Below are 20028 nucleotides of genomic sequence, written 5' to 3'. Positions count from 1 at the left end.
ATTCGAAAGTCCGAGAGTTTGCGCCGAGTCGTTTTAGAACCGAGGTTGTTGTTGGTGGATAGCTTTGAGACCAACGCTAGGAGAGAGAACAAGAGACCGGAAGAAGAAACAAGACTAACAGAGAGGAAATGATGGGGAAGAGGGGAGGGAAAGGAACAATTTAAAGAAGAAAGTAGATTGATGGCATATGAAGAAGAAGAGAGAGACAGACCTTGTCGGTCATGGACCGAGCTGTTAGTTTTAGCTGTTAGCTCTCTTTTTTTTCTTTATTTACACACCTTTTTTTGAATGTCCGGAGAAAGAAACCCCACATTTGACCGGGGAAGAGAGAGTTGGAGTTTGGGGGTGAATGGAAGATGGAAGGTATCGGAGATGGTTGCGGTAGATGTCGTGCTATGTATGTTTAAGTGTAGCTGTATATTACAAGTTTATCAACATGGTCATCAAGTCAGTCGTGTGCTGTTGAGTCCTATGCATATACATATCTAATTCTGTGCACCTGTAGACAATGACTGTTTAGGTACTAAGGTTGATCTCTCATCTCACACCCTCCCCATCATCAGAAGCTATTTTCCTCATTCTCACATGCAACTGCCCTAGCTCAGTAGAGTAACTGTAAAATCTTCAAGGACTCCAACAACTCTGACGTCGGCACAAACCTACACCTCATACCGAGACCCTTTACCTTTTACCCTGAGCCCCACTACTGGTCCGGGCAGGCGGAGGACCGGGGTAGGGAACCACGATCCATGCGGCCGAGACGTACAAGTTTGTTGATGTTGATCACGAGGGAGAGAGTAGAAGAGAGAAGGATGAGTCAGTCAAGGTCGTTGTGATCTATCTAGGCTTGGGTATTTGACTGTTGGTGTAAAAGACAATACAAGATGACGTCGGTACGTTGCCGACGAGTAGCCGAGCTTGTGATATTGCGGGGTCCCGTCTGTAGTGCTTCCATCTCGACGGATAGTACAGAGTATAGGGAGTTGACTTACCTGCTACCACGGCACTCTATTCAGTCATGAGATCGAAATAGCTGACAAACACATGCTTATTATAATATAATCTGGACAGCTTCTTTGGATCATAAGCTGTGTTACTTATAGCAGCATAAACCATCCATCACAGTTATTAGTTTTCGTATTCTCCAGTCAAGACACCTCCAAACACCAACCAATCATCAACGTTCCCCCACAGTCAACTAATACTCCTAAATAAATTCACACCCTCTCCAAATATTTATCGACAAGTAAAGCGCACGGCCGAGATTTGCCGAGGTCTGTATCCAACTCAACGAGCCTCTATTAATTTTTCATTTATTTCTTTGGACTCGAATTATATATATCTTCGAAAAACATACCGGAAATACGATGCCGGACACAAAGACGAGTACTCCACAAACACCAGAATCCGGTAATTATATTCCAGTCTTTACGGATATAAAACGCATAAGACATTAACCACTGCTACATCTCCTAAGCCGCGGAAAATTGCTTTACTCGAACTGTCTTTAACTTGATTCCGTTCTATTCCGATCAGATTCGACATGATCCCAGATCCGATACTATCCCAGACCCGATGCCCGTCCCATGTCCCCGTTACTTAATTATATCGACTCGGAACTGATGCTCGGAGATTCGGACATCCACTCGCGGAGCCGTTTCCGTTGAAACTGTAGCCGAACCGGCCTCCGCTTCCGCAGAGCTGTGACTCTTTGGAACCCCCAAACTCGTGAATTCGGAAATACACAGCTAGGACTTTAATATCACGAGTTAACGATTGTTTTCAGTAAACACAATTTGCTGTTACTGTTACTGTTGCTATTGCTAGCTGTTTGCTTTATGCGTATGACTGATTTGCCATACATGAATCACAGACGCTCAACCAGACACCCAAAATTTATGCTCTGATTCACTGCAATGTTTGCTCTGATTCACAGCAGCTTGCACGACTTTTTCTCACCAGAGACAAACGGCCTCCTGACGAGGCAGCGGCTCATGCCCTGGCCGCAGGGCCCGGCGGCGTCGTCCGTGAGCTTGGTGTCTATGATCGCAAGGTGAGTGTCTCCAACAGAGCGGGCTTATTGGACTTTTTGTCCATATCTCGTCGGATTCCCTTGCTGTCCACGACTGCGCCATGGGAAACAATTACTCATTTAGAGAACCAACGTTGAGCCACCTGGCCGCCGGCCCCTTCGCCCCCCGGATGATGTCTGGCGCTGAGATCATGGTCGGGGTCGGCAAACCCCGCGGGTCATATTAAGGATCTCAATGATAGGGGACGGAGCGAAGCTGTCTCTTGGAAAGTTTCTTTCTGACGTCCATGGCCCATTGCTACCCGTGATGGAGGATGTGTCTTAAGACACTGGTGGTCTGCCTCGAAACGAAGTCTTCCCTTTGGGCGTCGGATGCTTTCACTCCCTCTTTGTCACCCTTGTTCTCCTCTTCCTCAGTCAGATCCTCTGCTATAGATTCACTGCCGAATTTGGAGCGTATCAGTGCAGCGTGATTGTGAGTAGTTTAATTCCAACGAGCACATGCAGATCTCATCCTTCTATGGGATCGGAACCGCCACGAAGGCGGAGGAAAAACCCCCTCGCGTCAGTCCAAGGATCAAAAGTTTCTCGTCTGCATAGTGTTTCACGCCTCGCGCCCGTCGTGGCCATGGACGGCCGACCAGCAAATCCCAATTACACGCACCCCCAGTAGAGATCAGATGGGACACTCCTTGGACTAAGAAGCAGGAGGCAATTGGAACCTACTCATTTTGATCGTGGGGGTTGGTGTTATGGGACCGCAACACGGTTCCCCTTCATCCTACACAGGACTTTCTGCATTCTCCATGATCTCTCTTTTCCATCTCGCTGGTTATAGTACAGACTACGTGACAAAAAGTATAGCCGTGTTTTGTGGTTGTACCTTGATGTTTGTTTGCTGCTCATCTGATCCCAGTAAACCTGACAAAAAACACTGACTCACTACTGACCCATGAACTTTGGTTACATGTATATTTGAGAATCCAAACTTTTACAAATGTGTATTTATATGAAAGTCTAGAATCCCAATTCCTTGCTCACACTTTGAACTTGTAGCCATATTATATTATACGAACTACGTGGAAGCAGCTCCCTCTACATCCGGGTTCCTCTTATACACACCATGCACTGCCAACGCGCATGAGCCGTTACGAGTTTGAGGTGCAGATTCTTCCAAGAACAAGAACAGGCCCGAACACGGCGACCCTGTGAATGCTCACCTGGCAAACAAGACACTTGACATTGACAGAGAATGGGACATTAGTGCGCCGGAATGCAATATATAGGATCACGGAGATCTGGGTTCGACTACAACACACCCGATGACTTCTTCAGCGGTGCCTTTTACCAGTTTAGATTATATCCTATTCTGCCCTACTACTATATACTACTCCCCCACCTCCCCTAAATTCCTCGCCGGACCACACTCCACAACTCGACCTCTATCAAGCCTCAAGCACCACGTCGCATCCTGGACTGCCTCGAGCCTGTGCGCAATCGTAATCACAGTGCTCTCCTTGAGCTCCTGTCTCAAGATTCTCTGCACCGTCGCCGCGGTACCCCGATCAATCGACGCCGTCGCCTCGTCAAGAATCACAAGCCCGCTTCGTCGCAGCACGGCTCTGCAGATACCCACGAGCTGTCGCTGCCCCTGACTCAGGTTCTTGCCCCCCGCGTCGATGCGAGAGTCGAGAGCCCAGTCGTCCCCGAGAACACGCTGAATGGCGTTGTTGCACTCCTGCTCGGAAAACTTGGTTTCCGGGTCGATGTTGTCGCGGAGCGTGCCGGGGAACAGAATCGGGTCTTGCTGGATAAATGTGACGCGGTGACGCAGCGCTGTGCGGTTGATGTTCGCGAGGTCGATGCTTCCTATTGTTACGGAGCCTGAGGCTGGTGCTTGTGTCGCGAGAAGGGCGTTGGCGATGGTTGATTTGCCGGATCCTGTTCGACCGAGGACGGCGCACGTTGAACCGCCGGGAATTTCGAATGTGACGTTGTCTAGCACGGCTGGAAGGTCATCGGCGTACTTGAATGACATGGAATTGAAGCGCACGCTGTCGCACGGTCTGGGCCAGTCCTGAGGTGGTTCGATATCACCCCTTGGTTCCTCGGGGACACGCTTCAGTGCGTCTACTCGCTCAAGCGACACGGCATCTAGTTGCAACGCTGCAAACTTCTCACAAAGCTGCTGAACAGCTACCATGGCGATGTTGGTTTGTGTCAGAACGAAACCGACCGCGCTGGCTGGAGTACCCATATATACCATTGAAAGAACGAGGATGGTCCGCATGATTGCTGAAGACATGCCGAGTCGAAAGTCCAGCCAGAACGTCATGCTCCAGAAGAAATGGTCGTGTTTCTGAAAGTCATCGACTGCCTCCAAGTGCTTATCCTGGAAACGTTCTTCAACTTTGAGAGCACGAATAGTGACGAGTCCGTCCTGCATGACTCCGATATTGGCGATGATGGGAGTAAGGTAGCGCATCTCCATTCGGCGCAGACAGCGCGAGGCGGGGACATATATACTGTAAAAGTACGAGAAGAGAATTCCGACGACAAAAATGATGAGAACGAGAAAGACCTGGTGTGTCATGATGGCGAAAAGACTTAGAGCGAGAGCAATCATGTTATATACGAATGACTCGAGTGGTGCGAGGATACCACCATCAACCATACCCATGTCGGAGATGAGGCGGTTCTTCAGCTGGCCTGTTGGCGTGGTATCATGGTATCGAAAAGATGCCTTGCTGACTCTGTCGATGGCAATTTTGAAGAGAGTTTTAGCAGCGCGAATACTGATGGAGGCGAGAAGGACCTGAGCGGCAGCGTACGCTACTACCTGAGCGATAGAAAGTCCAGCCAGAACATACAACCAAGGCCGAGGATGTTGACTTGGGTTAGGAAGACCCCAGTAGCTACTAGCAATAATCCCTTCAAGACCTGCAGATTCATGACCCCAAGCTTCAAGCAGTCTCGCACGGGCAATATCGCAGTATCGAGAAAGACCATAGAAACAAGCCAAAAGAAACCATAGAATCCACCCTCCTGCACCCATGTACTTTTTGTAAATAGAGAAAGGAATGGCTCCCGTCTCTGTGATCTGCTCAGGAACGTCTTTGGCTCCGGGGACATCTTCAGCGTCGTGTTCTTGTGTCGTTTCGTGTTGCTGGACATCGGTAGAAACAGAATTGACATGGTGGGGATGCTCGAGTTCTTGGTTTAGCTGTTCTCGCGTCAAGACATGCGCATAACCGTCTTTAATATCAACGACTTGATCAGCGTGTTTAAGAACAAGGTCATCCCGATGAGTGACGAGTACAATGTTTCGACCCTGGGCTAGAGGCCCGCGAAGGAAGTGTTGTACAATGTAACTCGCTGTGTCATGATCTAAAGCTGCAAGAGGGTCGTCCAAAAGGAGAATCCGGCACTTGCTGTAAACAGCTCGCGCAAGAGCAACACGCGCTTTTTGACCACCCGAAAGACCAATACCCGCTTCTTCTAATTTCGTCTCATCGGCTAGAGGAAACGTCATGAGGTCAGGAAGTAGGGCACATGCGTTGAGAACACTTCGATAACGCTCTTGTTCAAAGGGTTCGTGGAAAAGGATGTTGTCTCTGATGGACTTGTTCTGCAGCCATGGGAGTTGCTGCGCGTACGCAATCGGCTCATCAGCTCTTGAGAATACTCCACTGCGGTGTTCCAGCTCGTTAAGAATTGCAAGTAAAAGACTTGACTTCCCAGAACCGACTTTTCCTCGGATGACGTTTAGACCCGTTGAGAACTTGAGGGTGAGATCTTGCAGTACAAGATGGTCGGTAGCAGGAAGCGAAAAGGAAGCATTGACGAATTCAATATCACGATCTTGCGAACCGCTGAACGCGTCTTGATCTCTGTCTGGTTCCGACATGTACTTGTTGACACGCTCGACAGGAATAGTGCACTTCCAGACTGCAGAGATGAGATCGAAAGCCTCTCTAGTGCTCGCCTCAAGTTGTGCAAATAGCTGTAGTGAAGGCCAGATGACATCGTTTGGTAGTCCACGGCCGAGAATAAGCGTATACAGACAAATACTCGCAAAAGGATACACGGCACCGCCAAAGACATTGATGGTCGAGATAGCTGCGTTGACGATGGAGATATGAAGTCTCTTCCTCATCTCGACGTCCCGAAACCGTAAGATTCTATCACGCCATGACGACGTCCAGCCGTTGAGCTTGAGCGGGCGACTAGCCTCGACAAAGTGCGCAACAGCCTGGGCTCGTCGATCAGAATGAGCTGTTCGTTGACGCTCCAGCTTGATGACCTGCCGGACGAGGAAAGAATTGCAGGTAATAAAGATGACCATGAAACCAAAGCCGACACAGGAAGGCCAGCCCATGATGTCAATGAGGTAGTAGATAGTCACAATGACTTTGATGGGCGTTGCGATCACGCGTGCGAATTCCCAGAATCGTTGGGATATTTCGTAGGTATCCCCGCGGATGAGGTTGACGACTTTTGCGTTGGAGGCTTGATGGTCTTGAGATGGCTGCGATACCGTCTTTGGCTTTTTGCGTCCACGACATTGTTGAAAGAATTTAGACAATTTCCCAGATTTGTTGGAAGGGTCTGTTTCTTCACCAGACGAGGGATCCTTCTCCGTCATTTCAGATCCTGGTACCGCTCTCGTGAGAAGTTTCCCGAATAAACCGATAAAAGTCTCTCCACGACTCCTTTCGTATGCTTTGCGCGAGTACCATCCCGAAGACGTCCTTGCGATCTGACGAATAGCGTCGATGGAGAGAATAACCATGCACCACAGACCAGCTTCTTGAGGATCACTCTTATCAAGAGCCTGATACAGTTTACTTGTGAGACGAAGGTTGGAGACTTCAGCGACACGTTCAACAATGGCTGCAAAAGTCGATATAAAAAGATCCAGCCCGTTGGCCTCGATAAGACAGGGTAGAAGTTTGCCCTTGAGGGTGCGGAAAGCCATGTAAAGCCTCCAGTGCTGAAACTCGTATGGTAACTGCCACACGTGCTCGACGCCAATCTCGCTGTGGCTGGCGATTTTGGAAAGAGGGTTGACCCAAGTCATGGTCCAGAACTGGAAGAGCGTGAGGTTATCTTCTGGGCTGCGGACTTTGTTCGACGGAGCGACTTTGGTGTTTCCAATATCCAGAGAGCCCCAGAACGGATTGCGAAGGGGCATGTTTCCGATGGCCAAGATGGCCAGAGCCTCGATAATAAGGTGTGCAATCTGGAAAATTGTCATCGAGCTAGTCTTGAAGCTGAGATACCAAATTGCTTGGAGTACAAGTGCAGCCGCCATCATGAGTGAATACTGCACCAGCAGTAGCTTCGGCGCTCGAGTAGGAAGATCGATAATCGTGAGAAGCGTCGTCACCGTCCATGGCACAAGTCCCATAAACGAGACCTTTTGGTGAGAATGGACAATAGCACAGCTAATAGCGAACCCCAAACCAACAAGGGAAAGAAAGATAAGACACAGCGTCCAAAAATTCCATTTCCTTTCCTTTGCGTGAAACGGCGCAGATTCTTGAGCAAACGGTTTTAACCAGCGGGGAGTTAAGCTCAGCAACGGTTTTCGACAGAGGTAAAGCAACAATATCGTGCATGAGATGATGTCGAGGCCGAGCAACATGCTCATCTCATGCCTCGGCCATGACTCGGGCCATTTTTGATAGAGGGGCTGCAGACCAGAAGCTGTCGGTGAGTTGAAGAGCTGCTTCGAGAAGCTGGCGTGGTAGAGATCTACAGCTGCCATAATGGCCCTTTCGCCAGAGTTTGTGGCTCGGACGTCAAATTTGGCTCAAGGTTGACGGTAATACTGAATAAGGTTCTTAGCTCATAAGATTTGTGTTGTCGGATACATAAATGGTGGTTGCAAGATTGGTCGGATACAATGCCGATGAGTATGAGTTGATAAAGTCGCCAAGTTGATGAGAAGTTTTACTTGGAGTATACAATGGAGATAGAAAAGAGATATACAGTCGAAAAGAAGACGAGTTGATACAAACAGACACGGATATAGATATACAAACGGGAAAGGCGGCACCTACAGAGTGTTTGTAATATCGGGGCTGGGCGATTCACATGAAACTCTATTCGTGGCGCGTGCAAAACAACACAAAGAATGATGAATAACTAGCCATTGGCTCACACCATCTAATCAATCAGATAAAGGACGTGTACATTTGAGCGGTAGGGTATCAATTGATGAGCAGACAACAGCGTGAGAGGGTAGTAGTGAGTGAGAAGTGAGGAAGTTGCTAGCGGTGAATCTTTTTTTGTTTCCCTCGGCCACCAGATCAGACCCCAGCGAAATCCTCAATGCCCAATGAGGTTCCTTGTAGATCTTGTGGGGAAGAGTCGTTGTTGGGCGTGGATCATGGCCGGATGGGGCTTGGTACTTTGTAAAGGCCGATATGGCTCGTGTTATTAATTGTTGCGACGAGGTAGGATGTGATCCCATGTCGTGCATGTTTGGAAATGAGGGCAATGGCCACCATCTGCGGTGAGGCGGCGCAGTGAGTGAGATGCGCTAGACACGTTTCATTTTTCATCCCATCATAATTAGAAACAATATCTATCAGTGTCGTATCCATCAGTTCAAGTAACCAATCTCGAGCAGCCGCATCTAAATAAACAAAGCGCCTCCAACGAATGCCATGGACAACACGGTAATCATGCCAACGCCGTTGGCTGACCAAGATTGCGGCGCCGCACCCGAATCTTTAGATTCTGTGGAAGACGACGCTGAGCCAGTGCTTGTGGCCGTGCCAGTTGATGATTCCGTCGAATTTGATCCGCCATCCACAAGAGCAGAAAGCTTGTCGTCGTCGACAAAGTATGCTTTGACCGAAGATGCGTTCTTGCACTCGCTGGGCGCATCGGCCTTGCCCTTGACGAAATTGGCAGCAATGCACTAATACGATTAGCCATGTAATTAGGTTTGTAGGATAAAACTCACCTGGTAGAGAAGACCATCAACTGCCGAAGATACAACGTTCACCCAGCCCTTCTTGCCGGCGTATTTCTCAGGCACTGTGACATGTGGTTGACAGAAGTCGCCTAGGCCGCTCTGCTGAACGATAGGGTAGACCTGTTCCCAGCCGCCAGAGGCCTCTTCGTCAAGAGTGACGCGGAAGAGCCAGTTGCCTTGCTGGTGAGTAGAGCGAAGAGCAATGGCCTCGCCTCCGACGTGGAAATCGACGAGTTTATCTTTAGAGAGGTCAGGGGTGAAGCCACCACAGGGAGACTTGTCCTCGTCGTCGTCTTTGAAGCCGATTGTGTCGGGGTACTTGACTTCGAAGTGGGCGAGGGACAGGCCGCAGAGGGCTGCTGCAGAGAGGAGGACAGAGGAGCGCATTGTGATCGAGTTATAGGAGAGTAGAGGAGAGAATTGAACTGTGGGTGAGGTATGGGAGTCAGCTCAGGTGGGCGGTTGACAGTTTTTGTAGCAGGTGCGGATACTGGCAAGGGAAGGAGGGAGAGGCTGAACTACCTTCTCCTAGTCTGGGGTTGTTTTATGCAGGAGACACCTATTTTCCGCACCTGCCCAACGAGGTGTCCAAGGTACTAAGGTATGGTCTCTATGAGCTCGGGGACCAAGAGTCTCATTAATGTAATTCTAGGCATGGACGAGTTTCAGGTTATGAATGGAATTGTATTGTCGTAGATCGGTCTTAGTTACAGATGACAATTCTTGTACAACCTCGATCGCATCATGATTGCTACGTCATTGAGGCTCTGTGTTCCCATGATGATCCCTCAAGCCAATGCAAGCCATGTTACTAGCTTGAAGCAATTCCTGCATTGCACTCCATAAATGCAATGGAGATTCGAATATCTATAGATTTTACAGGTAATTCACAGCACCAGACGGCCTTTCACCAGTGCAAGTCTCCATCACCAAATATTAGTCCATATAAGTCAGTGGCGGAGACGCCCGCCGAAGAGAGCACGTTTTATCTGGATCTACCCCAAAAGTCTAGAACAAAAACAAGGGTCCCCCCTTGACATCCCCCATGGTCCAATCATATTTCATCGTGCACGGGCCCTGAGGTTGTTTGAGCAAGTTTCCCTCTTGTTTCTCACGCTGTAAGTGAGCGAGTTTTAACCTCATCCAGAAGCTACTAACCTTAGTAGTATCACTCACTCACTAGACAAACATTTCTAAACGAGCTCATAGAGACATCTGTTACGGAATCTTGCGCTGCTACGGATACACGGCATGAGACGGATAAAACGGAAACTATCTAAAGAGTAGGAATTAGATGATACCTTGAGAGTTTAGAACGCATGATTAGACCTGACTTGTGGCTTAACTAGACTGCATCTCTTACATGCACTGATTCTTTCCTCTTAGCTGAAGTTAATAGGATCTTCCCTGTGCATGTACAGCCCGTATAAATCAGTTTGTCACTATTCCTGATGTGGGTGGCTTACAGTAATTTATCCTGTTCACCCTAACTCTTGATCACGGCGGGGTTCAACTAACTTTCTCTCTCATCCGACATCAGCTCTCTTCATCCAGAGTAGCATCTTGCACTCTAATTGCTTCCCAGTCCTCAGATCTTGGCATTCTCGATTCTCAAATCGCCAAGTCTTGTCGCTGTCATACCAACTTGCTCAATCATTCTCACCACTTTGTCTCAATCGTCTCTTAACCGCCGCTGCTCTGTTGACCAAGTTCTGTTTGCATACGACATGATGGTCTTTTGAACCGACAGAACCATCATCTTGAGACCTGAGAAGCTGGACCCGAAACTTCGAGTTTCTTCACGACGCTGGCCGTCGCTTTCCCTCTCACTTGAATCGCATTTCTTCGACGCCAGAGGCGCATAATAGCCATCATGGACATGGATCACATGCATCATGATCCCGGCTTAGGGATGGAAGTCAATTATGCCTTTGCTCGCGCTTATTGGTATATCATTGCTGGTGTCGTGGGCGCACTCCTTGTCGTTCGCGGCATCAACCATCTAGAAGCTCAGCAAAGGTAGCCACATTCATAATCTCACCAACGTCTTTACTAACAGCGCAAAGATTAAAAGCATGCCGCGATCCGGCAATAGACCACCCCACCCGACCAAGAGGAACTCCAAGTCAAATATGGGCGACAGCAACAGCCATCATTCGAGAAATGGGCCACCCACAATACTACATCACAACCAAAGGCCTCCAATGGGCCACGCCACTTCCCCTCGGCCGGATCATCATTCTAGCATGCTACTGGGTCGTTGTCGTATACATGATGAGCTGGCAAGTAGCAAAGAACGACGTGTACTACTGGGAACGTATCGGATATCGCAACGCATGGGTAACTCTGATGCAGTTTCCCCTGGTTTACCTTTTGTCGACAAAGGTCAACGTTATTGGGTTCCTCGCAGGAACCAGCCACGAAAGACTCAACTGGTTACATCGATGGGTTGCGCGCACAATGTTTGTCACCGCAACGGTTCATGGATTCCATTTCTGGACCATGTGGGTACGTGCTGAGTTTCTCGATTATGCCCTCAGTATCTTGCCTTTGGTCAAGTATGGACTGGCAGCCTGGGCCATTCTTCTTTGGAACGTTGTAACTGGTATTGTGCCTATTCGCAGGCTTTCGTATGAGGTGTGGGTGGCCCAGCATGTTGTCACCAGTATTGTTATGCTGTGGTTGCTCCACAAGCATATTCCTGCCAATTCCCGCTGGCTTCTGTGGATGAGCGTCTCGTTCCTTGTTTTTGACCGCGCCATGAGATGGATACTTCTCTTGTGGCAGAATGTTCGATTGCGACCACAAGGAACAGCGTGCCAGGGCATGAAGCATCTCGGACATCGTGTGGCTGCTCGAGTCGTTGGACCAACGACCACGGTAATAACCATCAAGGACGTGCACTTCAAGTGGAAGGCTGGACAGCACATCTACCTCTGGCTTCCACGTCTGGGTATGTTTGAAGCGCATCCGTATACAATTGCTTGTGCGCACAAGCTCGAAGGAACATGTTGTTGCAACAGTATACAACTTGTCGTGCGGGCCCATTCTGGATTCTCCAAGCGTATACACGAGTATGCGACAAAGAATACGGCTTCGGAGCTTACAGGTTTTGTATCAGGACCGTATGGTGTTCCCCCACAGTGTGACATTTACGAGACGCTGGTACTGATCGGAGCGTCGACCGGAGCGAGTTTTGTTGTTCCCATCCTTGAGAGTGTAGCGGCAGCACAAAAAGCGAACTGCACACGAAAAGTCGAAGTTGTTCTCACAGCAAGAACAGCGAAGGAAATCGAATATTACGTTGAAAGAGCCGAAGAAGCTGGTCGAATGGTGCGCGCAAAGGGCATCGCTGTCAGCATCCACGTCGCAGTGACAGGGTCCAGCGACAAAACAGAAGGTCCAGTTTTCGTTTCTCGGCCTGAATCGGCAGAGTCGTCAAGATCGAGCGACTCTGACGACATCCAACCCATCAAGGGATCTACGGGATGCTGTTGCAGCAGCGGCACAGACGAAAAGGCATGTCCAAGCGATTCACCGTGTCGCGTGGAAAAGTCAATATCGGTACCAGAGCTTATTCGGGAGTACACGTGCCGCCCAGATATCGAGGCCATGATCCGAGAACCAGTAGAGCAAGCTTGGGGGGAGACAGGGGTTGTTGTTTGTGGTGGTCGTGAGATTGTGGCGCGGACGAGGAATTGCGTAAGCCGTTTGAGTGATGAACGAGCTGTACATAAAGGAACGGGTGCGCAGGGTATATATCTTTACGTAGAGGAGTATTCGTTCTAGAATATCCGCAGATTAACGACAATGTTTGTTTGCAAGACCATGCTGGGTTACTGAGTGTTGAGCTGAACAGAACAGGGGTCATGTCATTCTTGGAGAGTGGCTAGGGTGGTTTGCTGTGCCACAGCAACGGTAACAGGGGGGCGGGCCCTGAAACTGTTTGTTATGTACTCTGTAACTCTAGAGGTATGCATTCGAGTAGCCACTTTGCTTTAGGTCTTTTGCATTTGTCTACAGAGTACCGAATACATAGTAGTCCATACTATCCTCTATTCCCATTCCAAGCCTAACCATATCGGAATGCAGATTCAAGAGTCGAGTCAAGTCTCGAATTGATCCACCACCTAATTCCCCCCCAGCGGCTCGCCAACCCCTAGCTCCCTTGCACTACACTGACCACGGCTAGTCTGTCACCCTCTAATTGGCTGCACCGACCCTTGGGTCCCCGAATCTCCATTCCCTCCACTTCTTTTCGTCAATTCCTAACCTCTTCCATTGTTTAACTTGACCAGGCTACCTCTTTTTGCCTGCTTCATCTCCATCGACGAACCATCATATTCTGCCATCATTTCTTGTCTCTTCTTTTTTCTCCTCCTTCATGCTTCACCTTTGAGATTGTCTCTCCACCGCTGACCGGCCATGCCTTCGAGGCGCCGGTACCACTACCAGGCGCGGCCTTCGAGGCCTTATGCCCTGGCGCAAGCTGGAGTGAGGCTGGTCGCTTGGATCACCAGCCTCGCCGCTATCCTACTCCTCGCATACGTCTGCAAAGAATGGTCCTCCAAGAGCCAAGTCATTATCGCCGGTGCTGTGGGTGTAAGTACACTAATCTTTGACCTCCAATGGTCACACGAGGCTGACGCGCGTAGTGCGCAATCGCAATGCTCAACGACAGCTGGGAGATTCTGGCGGTGACAGACACCTCATTCACAGTCCCCAGACTAGTCACTTCAAGAAAGGTTCTCCACGATTTGTTCGCGCTGGCGCTCTGCGTGGGCGGCATCATCATGATGTGGGTATCCAACATCAACATCTCCTCCGACAAGAAGCCCGGCCAGAGGAGGCAGGAACTGTGGCTTATGGCTGCACTCTGGGCATTAATAGCAGTGGTGTAGGTTCCCTCACCCCCTCTCACAGAGGGTCATGTTACTAACAGTGGTAATCCAGTGGCTGGAGATTAGTCTTTGCCGTCTGGGGCTGTGTGGACTGTACTGGTGATGCCAGGCGCGCAGCAGAGAGACGACAGAGACGGCGAGGAGGACGAAATGATCCCTGGCACCAGATGGGAATTCTTTAATTTTGCACTGCGACTTGCATTACATTACGACTGCTTGGATGGGAAGACTGGCCTGGATTTACGACTCGACATACATGCATTCATCAACGGCGCATTGAGTTTAGGAGTTGGACTTTTTCGATAGACAGCCGACGACTACGAATGGATTTACGACAGTCTGGCTGAATTGGCGGGACCTTTGTTGGCATCCCCAATACCATTAATCACGACTCTCATACTGGCCTGGCAACGGTTTTATTTATGATGCTTTGGTTACGCTTCGATCTTCGATATACCATGATTGCGAACCGATTTGCTCCGCTCTGGATATTACTTCGCCACACCAAAGCAACCTGGGGGGATTGGGTTTTACGTTGTTTTTTAACAGCAACCGATTGGCCTGTGGTGGATCACGGAGGTATTCGATGAAAAGAAGTTTGTTGCAACTCGGCTATACATGGATACCGTCCACACTTGGATCAGGATCTCTGGCATATCCTTTCCGAATACAATGGATATTGGACGTCTCGAGTTGAAGGGTTGATGGCACGACAAATAACAAAGCCGACGTTTGCATTGAGTCGCGACACTGAAGCGACAGGAGAAACAATCTCCATGGATAATACGGCAAGGTGTTGAGAGGGTAGTCCTTTCTGTTTCGGCTCCTGTCCCAACGAATTAAATTATCTCGACATATCAGCTAGCAAAGGCATCTGGCTTACAGAACATCTGCACAACCTACCTGTGGTATTCAGGCAGTTGTGCAGCCTTGTTTCTTATCACTTTTACGTTTAAATACTGAATACCAACATACCAACACCGGCGTATTGCCTGACATTCAACATTTGTGCCTCTTTTGCCCAATGAGAAGTTGCTCGATTGTGATTACACCCAAGTAGTTCACACCCGCAAGTGGCTTGCTTCTGAAGTCGCTTCCCGGACAGGATTGTCCGCAGAAGTGTATAGACTTTGTCAATATACTGAAGAGACCACCTGGTTGGTGATCATGACAAGTATAGGGTTCAACATGGTCATTCTACAGCGCCGTGGCAATTTTGATTCCCTATTTCTTTCCTCTTTCCCCAACCATGTTCTCGCTCCAAAAATGCTTTTCATTGCTCTGTGCCCAGATTGACAGTCATCCAGCAATCACTAGACTTCACGATGAGTTCACCAGCTGGAAAACCGATCGATGTCCCGGTCGAAGATGGGGATGCCATTCTCATGCATGAGATATCCCTTGGCCCCAACGACAACATGACCAAGGAGAGCCTTACAGATAGACTCGCAAATCTCCTCGAAGAGCACGAACATGACCAGAACTTCCCCGACGACATCCTCCAACGAGCGAGAAGCTACCTCGAAAATAGAAATGGTGAACAGCAAGACGAAGAATTGGCTCATGACATATATGCCAAGTTCCAAGCTCAGAGGGATCTGATGTTGAACAATTCCATCTACCCGGAAGTTCGAGCGGTCGTCGAAAACACAGACGATCCGACGCTGCCTGTAGGGACGTTCAGAGCTTTCTTCCTAGGCACAATATTCGTGCTACTGGGCACATCGATTGAACAATTCTTCTCCCTTCGAATGCCGGCCATCAGTCTGTCGACATACATGGTACAGCTATTGTCAATGCCTTTGGGAATGCTGCTGGCAAAGATCCTTCCATCAAAACGGTTTCGAATATTCTCTTGGGAATTCTCCCTCAACCCTGGACCTTTTAGCCAGAAAGAGCATGTCTTGATCGCAATCATGGCAAACGTGTCTTTTGGTGGTGCTGCAGTTGGCGCGTATGTTGTTTCCATCATCCAGGTGTTGAAGCTCGACACCTTTTACGGTGAAAAGGTTCTCTCGAACAGCATCCCCTGGCAGATCATCACTTTGTTGTCTACCCAATTCCTCGGGTATGGATGTGCAGGTTTGGCTCGTCGGTTCCTCGTATACCCTTCATCTATGCTGTGGCCGAGATCATTGGCAAATATTGCCCTCACCAAGGCTTTGTATAAAGACAACGGAAACAGAGAGCAAGCTGCGAATGGATGGACGATGACGCGGTACAGATTCTTCTTGATCTGTTTTGCCTCCATGTTTGTGTACTTTTGGATCCCCAATTTTCTCTTCAAAGCTCTTGGGTTGTTCAACTGGCCGACGTGGATATCACCGCGCAACGTCACTCTGGCCCTCATCGCCGGGTCTACCTGTGGTCTCGGCTTCAACCCCTTGCCCACGCTGGACTGGAACATTGCAACATATCTAGGTGATCCCATCGTCACGCCCTTTTTCACGCTCATGAACTACGCAAGCGGCATGGCCATCATCGGCGTCATCGTCGCGCCGTTGCTGTACTTTAACAACGTGTGGGACGCAGCTTATTTCCCCATCAACAGCAACCTTGTCTACGACAATTCGGGTAGCCGCTACAACGTTTCGCACATATTACTGCCCAACTTTACACTCAACGAGACGGCGTACCACGAGTACAGCGTTCCCCTCGTGACGTCTACCCAAGTGACCAAGTATGCGGCTGCCTTTATGATATACGTGGCGACGCCGGTGCACATGTATCTCTGGCATCGCAAGGATATCATGAATGGTATACGAGCGTCTTGGAAGAGAAAGTCACGGGATGACGAGTTTGACGATGTGCACAACCGCCTCATGGCTGCGTATCCGGAATGCCCTCACTGGTGGTACCTTGTCATCCTCGCCACGTCTTTTACCCTCGCATGTATCTCTGTCAGCGTGTGGCCAACTGGCATGCCAATATGGGGGATTATTCTGGCTGTGCTCTTCACCGTCCTGCTGCAAGTTCCGATTGGTATGCTGTTTGCAGTCACAAACCTGGAACTCTCAACGGGTATTCTAGCCATGATTATCGGGGGCCACGCCTTGGAGGGACGCCCAATACCCAACATGATCTTCAACATGTTTAGTTATATGTCTACGCATCAGTCGTTGAACTTTTCATGTGATCTCAAACTCGCCCACTATGCCAAGATTCCTCCCCGATGGGCCTTTGCCGCGCAGGTTTACGCAACCTTTTTGGCTGGGTTTATCGGATTAGCTGTGAATCACTGGGTCCTTCGCAATGTCGAAGATGTGTGCCAGTTGCATCAGAAAGACCGCTTCACCTGCCCCCGCACACACACCTACTTCATGTCCTCGGTAATATGGGGCGTCGTCGGTCCACGCCGCCTCTTTGGATCCCAAGGCCCATACCGCGCACTCACATACACTATCCCAATAGGTGTCGTAGTTCCCATCGTCGCGTACTTTATCGCGAAGCGCTGGCCCAACTCATTCTGGCGCAACGTCAACGCACCCATCCTCTTCGCGGGACCGATGGGCTGGGCGCCCTTCAACTGGAGCTACATGCAGGGCACGGTGGTGCTGGCGTTTGTATTCAACTTTTTCATCAAGAGGCGGTATACGGCGTGGTGGGAGAAGTACGCGTACGTGCTGACGAGCTCGCTCAGCGCGGCTATTGGCATCTCAGGGGCCATCATGTACTTTGCGGTGCAGCACACGGGCGTCGTGCTGGACTGGTGGGGGAACCGGATCCATGAGCAGGGTGTCGACAGGCATGGTTTGGTGGGTGCTGATGGAAAGATTGTCAGGTGTTCGAGGTTGCAGGTACCTGAGAAGGGTTACTTTGACATTGGTTTTGACTGGAAGGTTTAGTGTGGTGGCGTACCGTCCTGTGTCTGATCAGAATAGCAACAGGACTGCGCGGCCGGATTAGTGTCAGTCAGCTTCGCACCTGAATTAGTATCAATCAACAGTTGCCTCTGTCCAAAAATGGTATACCATCAGTTCGGTCTGATGTTTAGCCGCTCGCGGGTGATGAAACACTTTGCCACTTATGAGATATATATGGCAACTTGCTAGAACCAACAGTTAAGGCAATCACCAATCATCAAAGTCCTAGTTTGGGGTCTAAGAATAGGCAGCTAGAAATAAACTGTCAAAATTAAACTTTACAATCGCGAGACACGATCAAATAAAAAACTGTCGATAGACGCCAGGTCGTTTGTATGCGGCCTCGCTTGGTGTTGTGTCAAAGCGCATACCCTGGAGTAGTTTTGGATAAGAGTTTGACAGCGCTTGTGTTGGCCCGAGAGAATGGTAACTTGGCCATAGTTGACCTGACATGAAACGATGTGACAGTTTTGACAGAAGAGTACAAGGTCCAACTCGTAAGTTGTAACTCAAAAGGCGCAATCGAAAGTGTGCGTGATGGAGCTGTTCGTGATCACCAGGCAAAATAAGAGGCAGCCGATAAAATATTTCTACCATGTCCAAATTCAAAGTTAGAAGGAAGGAATATTGATGACGATGGTGTTGAGTAGGGAAATGAGGTATTATCAGTTTCGAATTCCAGCTGCTGCGCCTACTTTTGCTCTCTAACCTGTGGAGGAGGCAGTGTCGACAAAACATCAGCAGTAGCATCAAAAAGGGAACTAAACTAAACCAAGACCAGGGTCAAGGTCAAGGTTCTGCCTTACAGGGCTGGAAGACACTATTCCTTTTTCGTCAGGTCAAAGAGTTTTTGTCCGTGTTGCCTTTTTTATTCTCTGTATTGCTTCAACTAAATGTGTATTTGCAGATTTGTCATGACAGTGATTACAAAGACATGGAAAATGGCCATTTTTAAGAAGACTCTATGGTTACTTGTAATTCCCAAAATATGAGAATGTTTTATTGGTTAAAAAAAAAGAGGCAGCCAGAGGTAATAAGCAGACCCTTGCTTGGGGGCCGTTGGGGGCCGTTGGACTTGAGAGTTCCAACGGAGAGGAGACGGTTTTATCGTAACCGACAGGCATTCAAATCCGTCGGTACTGTACAGAGTATGTACTCTGTATCCATGTATGCACCTCTAGAAATGGCATGGTAACGACAAGGCGACGACCTGTGCCGCGTTGAGCTGGCAAGGCAAGCCGATTGTGAAATGCAGATACTCCTGGAAGAGACTAGAACGGCAGAGATTTTTGGATCTTTGGTTTATTAGACGTTTCATGTGATTTACGAAGAGGTATACGCAATATTAAGTTGGAGAACTGGGATATACAGAGTAGAGTATTAGTGTAACGCGATAATGCGCAATTACATGACATGACGGGGGGCGCGCCCTTGGAAATCAAGAGTGATTCACTGTCAAAAGATTTAGTGACGGGGTTGTACAAGTCTTTCTGCATCATTTGTGCAACTTACTTACCTTGGTAATTAGGTAGATACACAGACTACAAGCCGTTGGCTCACATTGTGCTGTGCCTGTGTCTGTGCGATATGCGCATCAAAAACTACCTTAGTTCCCGCTTCGGGACGATGCATAGGAAGGAAGAGGCATCCAATCGATCCTTGAAGATGATCAGATTCTGATAATCAATTAAGAAAAATTAATTAATGCGAGGCTGAAGTGATGAAGAATTGATCCTGGTTTGTTCCAGGGCTGAGGCATGTAAGACTAGAGTCGATTTGGAGTGGATCATTCAGACCAAGCCTCGATTTGCACTGCCTGATTTACCAGGGACTAATAACACTCTCTCTTGTACAGGGGACTGCAGAGTAGTATCAGTTTAGTTGAGTCAGGCCTTGTTTCTCTTTGTATGCAGGTCATTTAGTAGGTACTTTGTTCTCGTTGGCTAGAGATTGAGAATCCCCAAGTCCTGGACTGATTGACGGCCACAAGGCTAGCGCTAATCGAGACACGAGAGCGAAGAGTCCTTGATGACTCAATGCCCGAGGACGTGACGGATCCCATGATGCCAAAGAGACTTTGGTTGGGGGGACTCGATAATGGCCGATAGCGCTCACCGAGGGAACTGTACCACTGCTGCCATTTCTGTGCTATTCCCAACTTTGTTTCAACCATGGCCGCGTGTTGTAGAGGCCGACCACTGTAGTCCTAGATTAAGCACGTATGATTGATTCTTGTAATTAATC

At 49.0% G+C, this 20028-nt stretch overlaps 5 protein-coding genes across 5 annotated transcripts; 2 read left to right on the top strand and 3 right to left on the bottom strand.

Annotated features, from left to right (window-relative positions):
- Nucleotides 1-3419: 3419 nt before the first annotated feature.
- Nucleotides 3420-7802, bottom strand: FPSE_01690 (uncharacterized protein; the record flags this gene model as incomplete). Its single annotated transcript, XM_009254810.1, has 1 exon — nt 3420-7802. The coding sequence occupies one exon, from the start codon at nt 7800-7802 to the stop codon at nt 3420-3422; it is 4383 nt and encodes a 1460-aa protein (XP_009253085.1).
- Nucleotides 7803-8675: 873 nt separating this feature from the next.
- FPSE_01691 (uncharacterized protein) lies at nt 8676-9407 on the bottom strand (the record flags this gene model as incomplete). The annotated part of the gene is made up of 2 exons (XM_009254811.1): nt 8676-8963; nt 9009-9407. 2 exons carry the CDS (start codon nt 9405-9407, stop codon nt 8676-8678), a joined length of 687 nt encoding a protein of 228 aa, XP_009253086.1.
- A 1486-nt stretch (nt 9408-10893) lies between these two features.
- FPSE_01692 (uncharacterized protein) lies at nt 10894-12809 on the top strand (the record flags this gene model as incomplete). The annotated part of the gene is made up of 2 exons (XM_009254812.1): nt 10894-11039; nt 11087-12809. The coding sequence occupies 2 exons, from the start codon at nt 10894-10896 to the stop codon at nt 12807-12809; spliced, it is 1869 nt and encodes a 622-aa protein (XP_009253087.1).
- A 2437-nt stretch (nt 12810-15246) lies between these two features.
- On the top strand, nt 15247-17766 carry FPSE_01693 (uncharacterized protein; the record flags this gene model as incomplete). Its single annotated transcript, XM_009254813.1, has 1 exon — nt 15247-17766. One exon carries the CDS (start codon nt 15247-15249, stop codon nt 17764-17766), a length of 2520 nt encoding a protein of 839 aa, XP_009253088.1.
- A 1341-nt stretch (nt 17767-19107) lies between these two features.
- On the bottom strand, nt 19108-19957 carry FPSE_01694 (uncharacterized protein; the record flags this gene model as incomplete). The annotated part of the gene is made up of 4 exons (XM_009254814.1): nt 19108-19142; nt 19297-19300; nt 19345-19460; nt 19714-19957. The coding sequence occupies 4 exons, from the start codon at nt 19955-19957 to the stop codon at nt 19108-19110; spliced, it is 399 nt and encodes a 132-aa protein (XP_009253089.1).
- Between the last annotated feature and the right edge of the window lie 71 nt (nt 19958-20028).

This window comes from Fusarium pseudograminearum, chromosome 4 (assembly GCF_000303195.2).
Source record: "Fusarium pseudograminearum CS3096 chromosome 4, whole genome shotgun sequence".
In the NCBI taxonomy this organism is placed as follows: Eukaryota; Fungi; Ascomycota; class Sordariomycetes; order Hypocreales; family Nectriaceae; genus Fusarium; species Fusarium pseudograminearum.
Note: the sequence above shows the minus strand (reverse complement) of the source record. Positions and strands in the feature narration are given on the sequence as shown.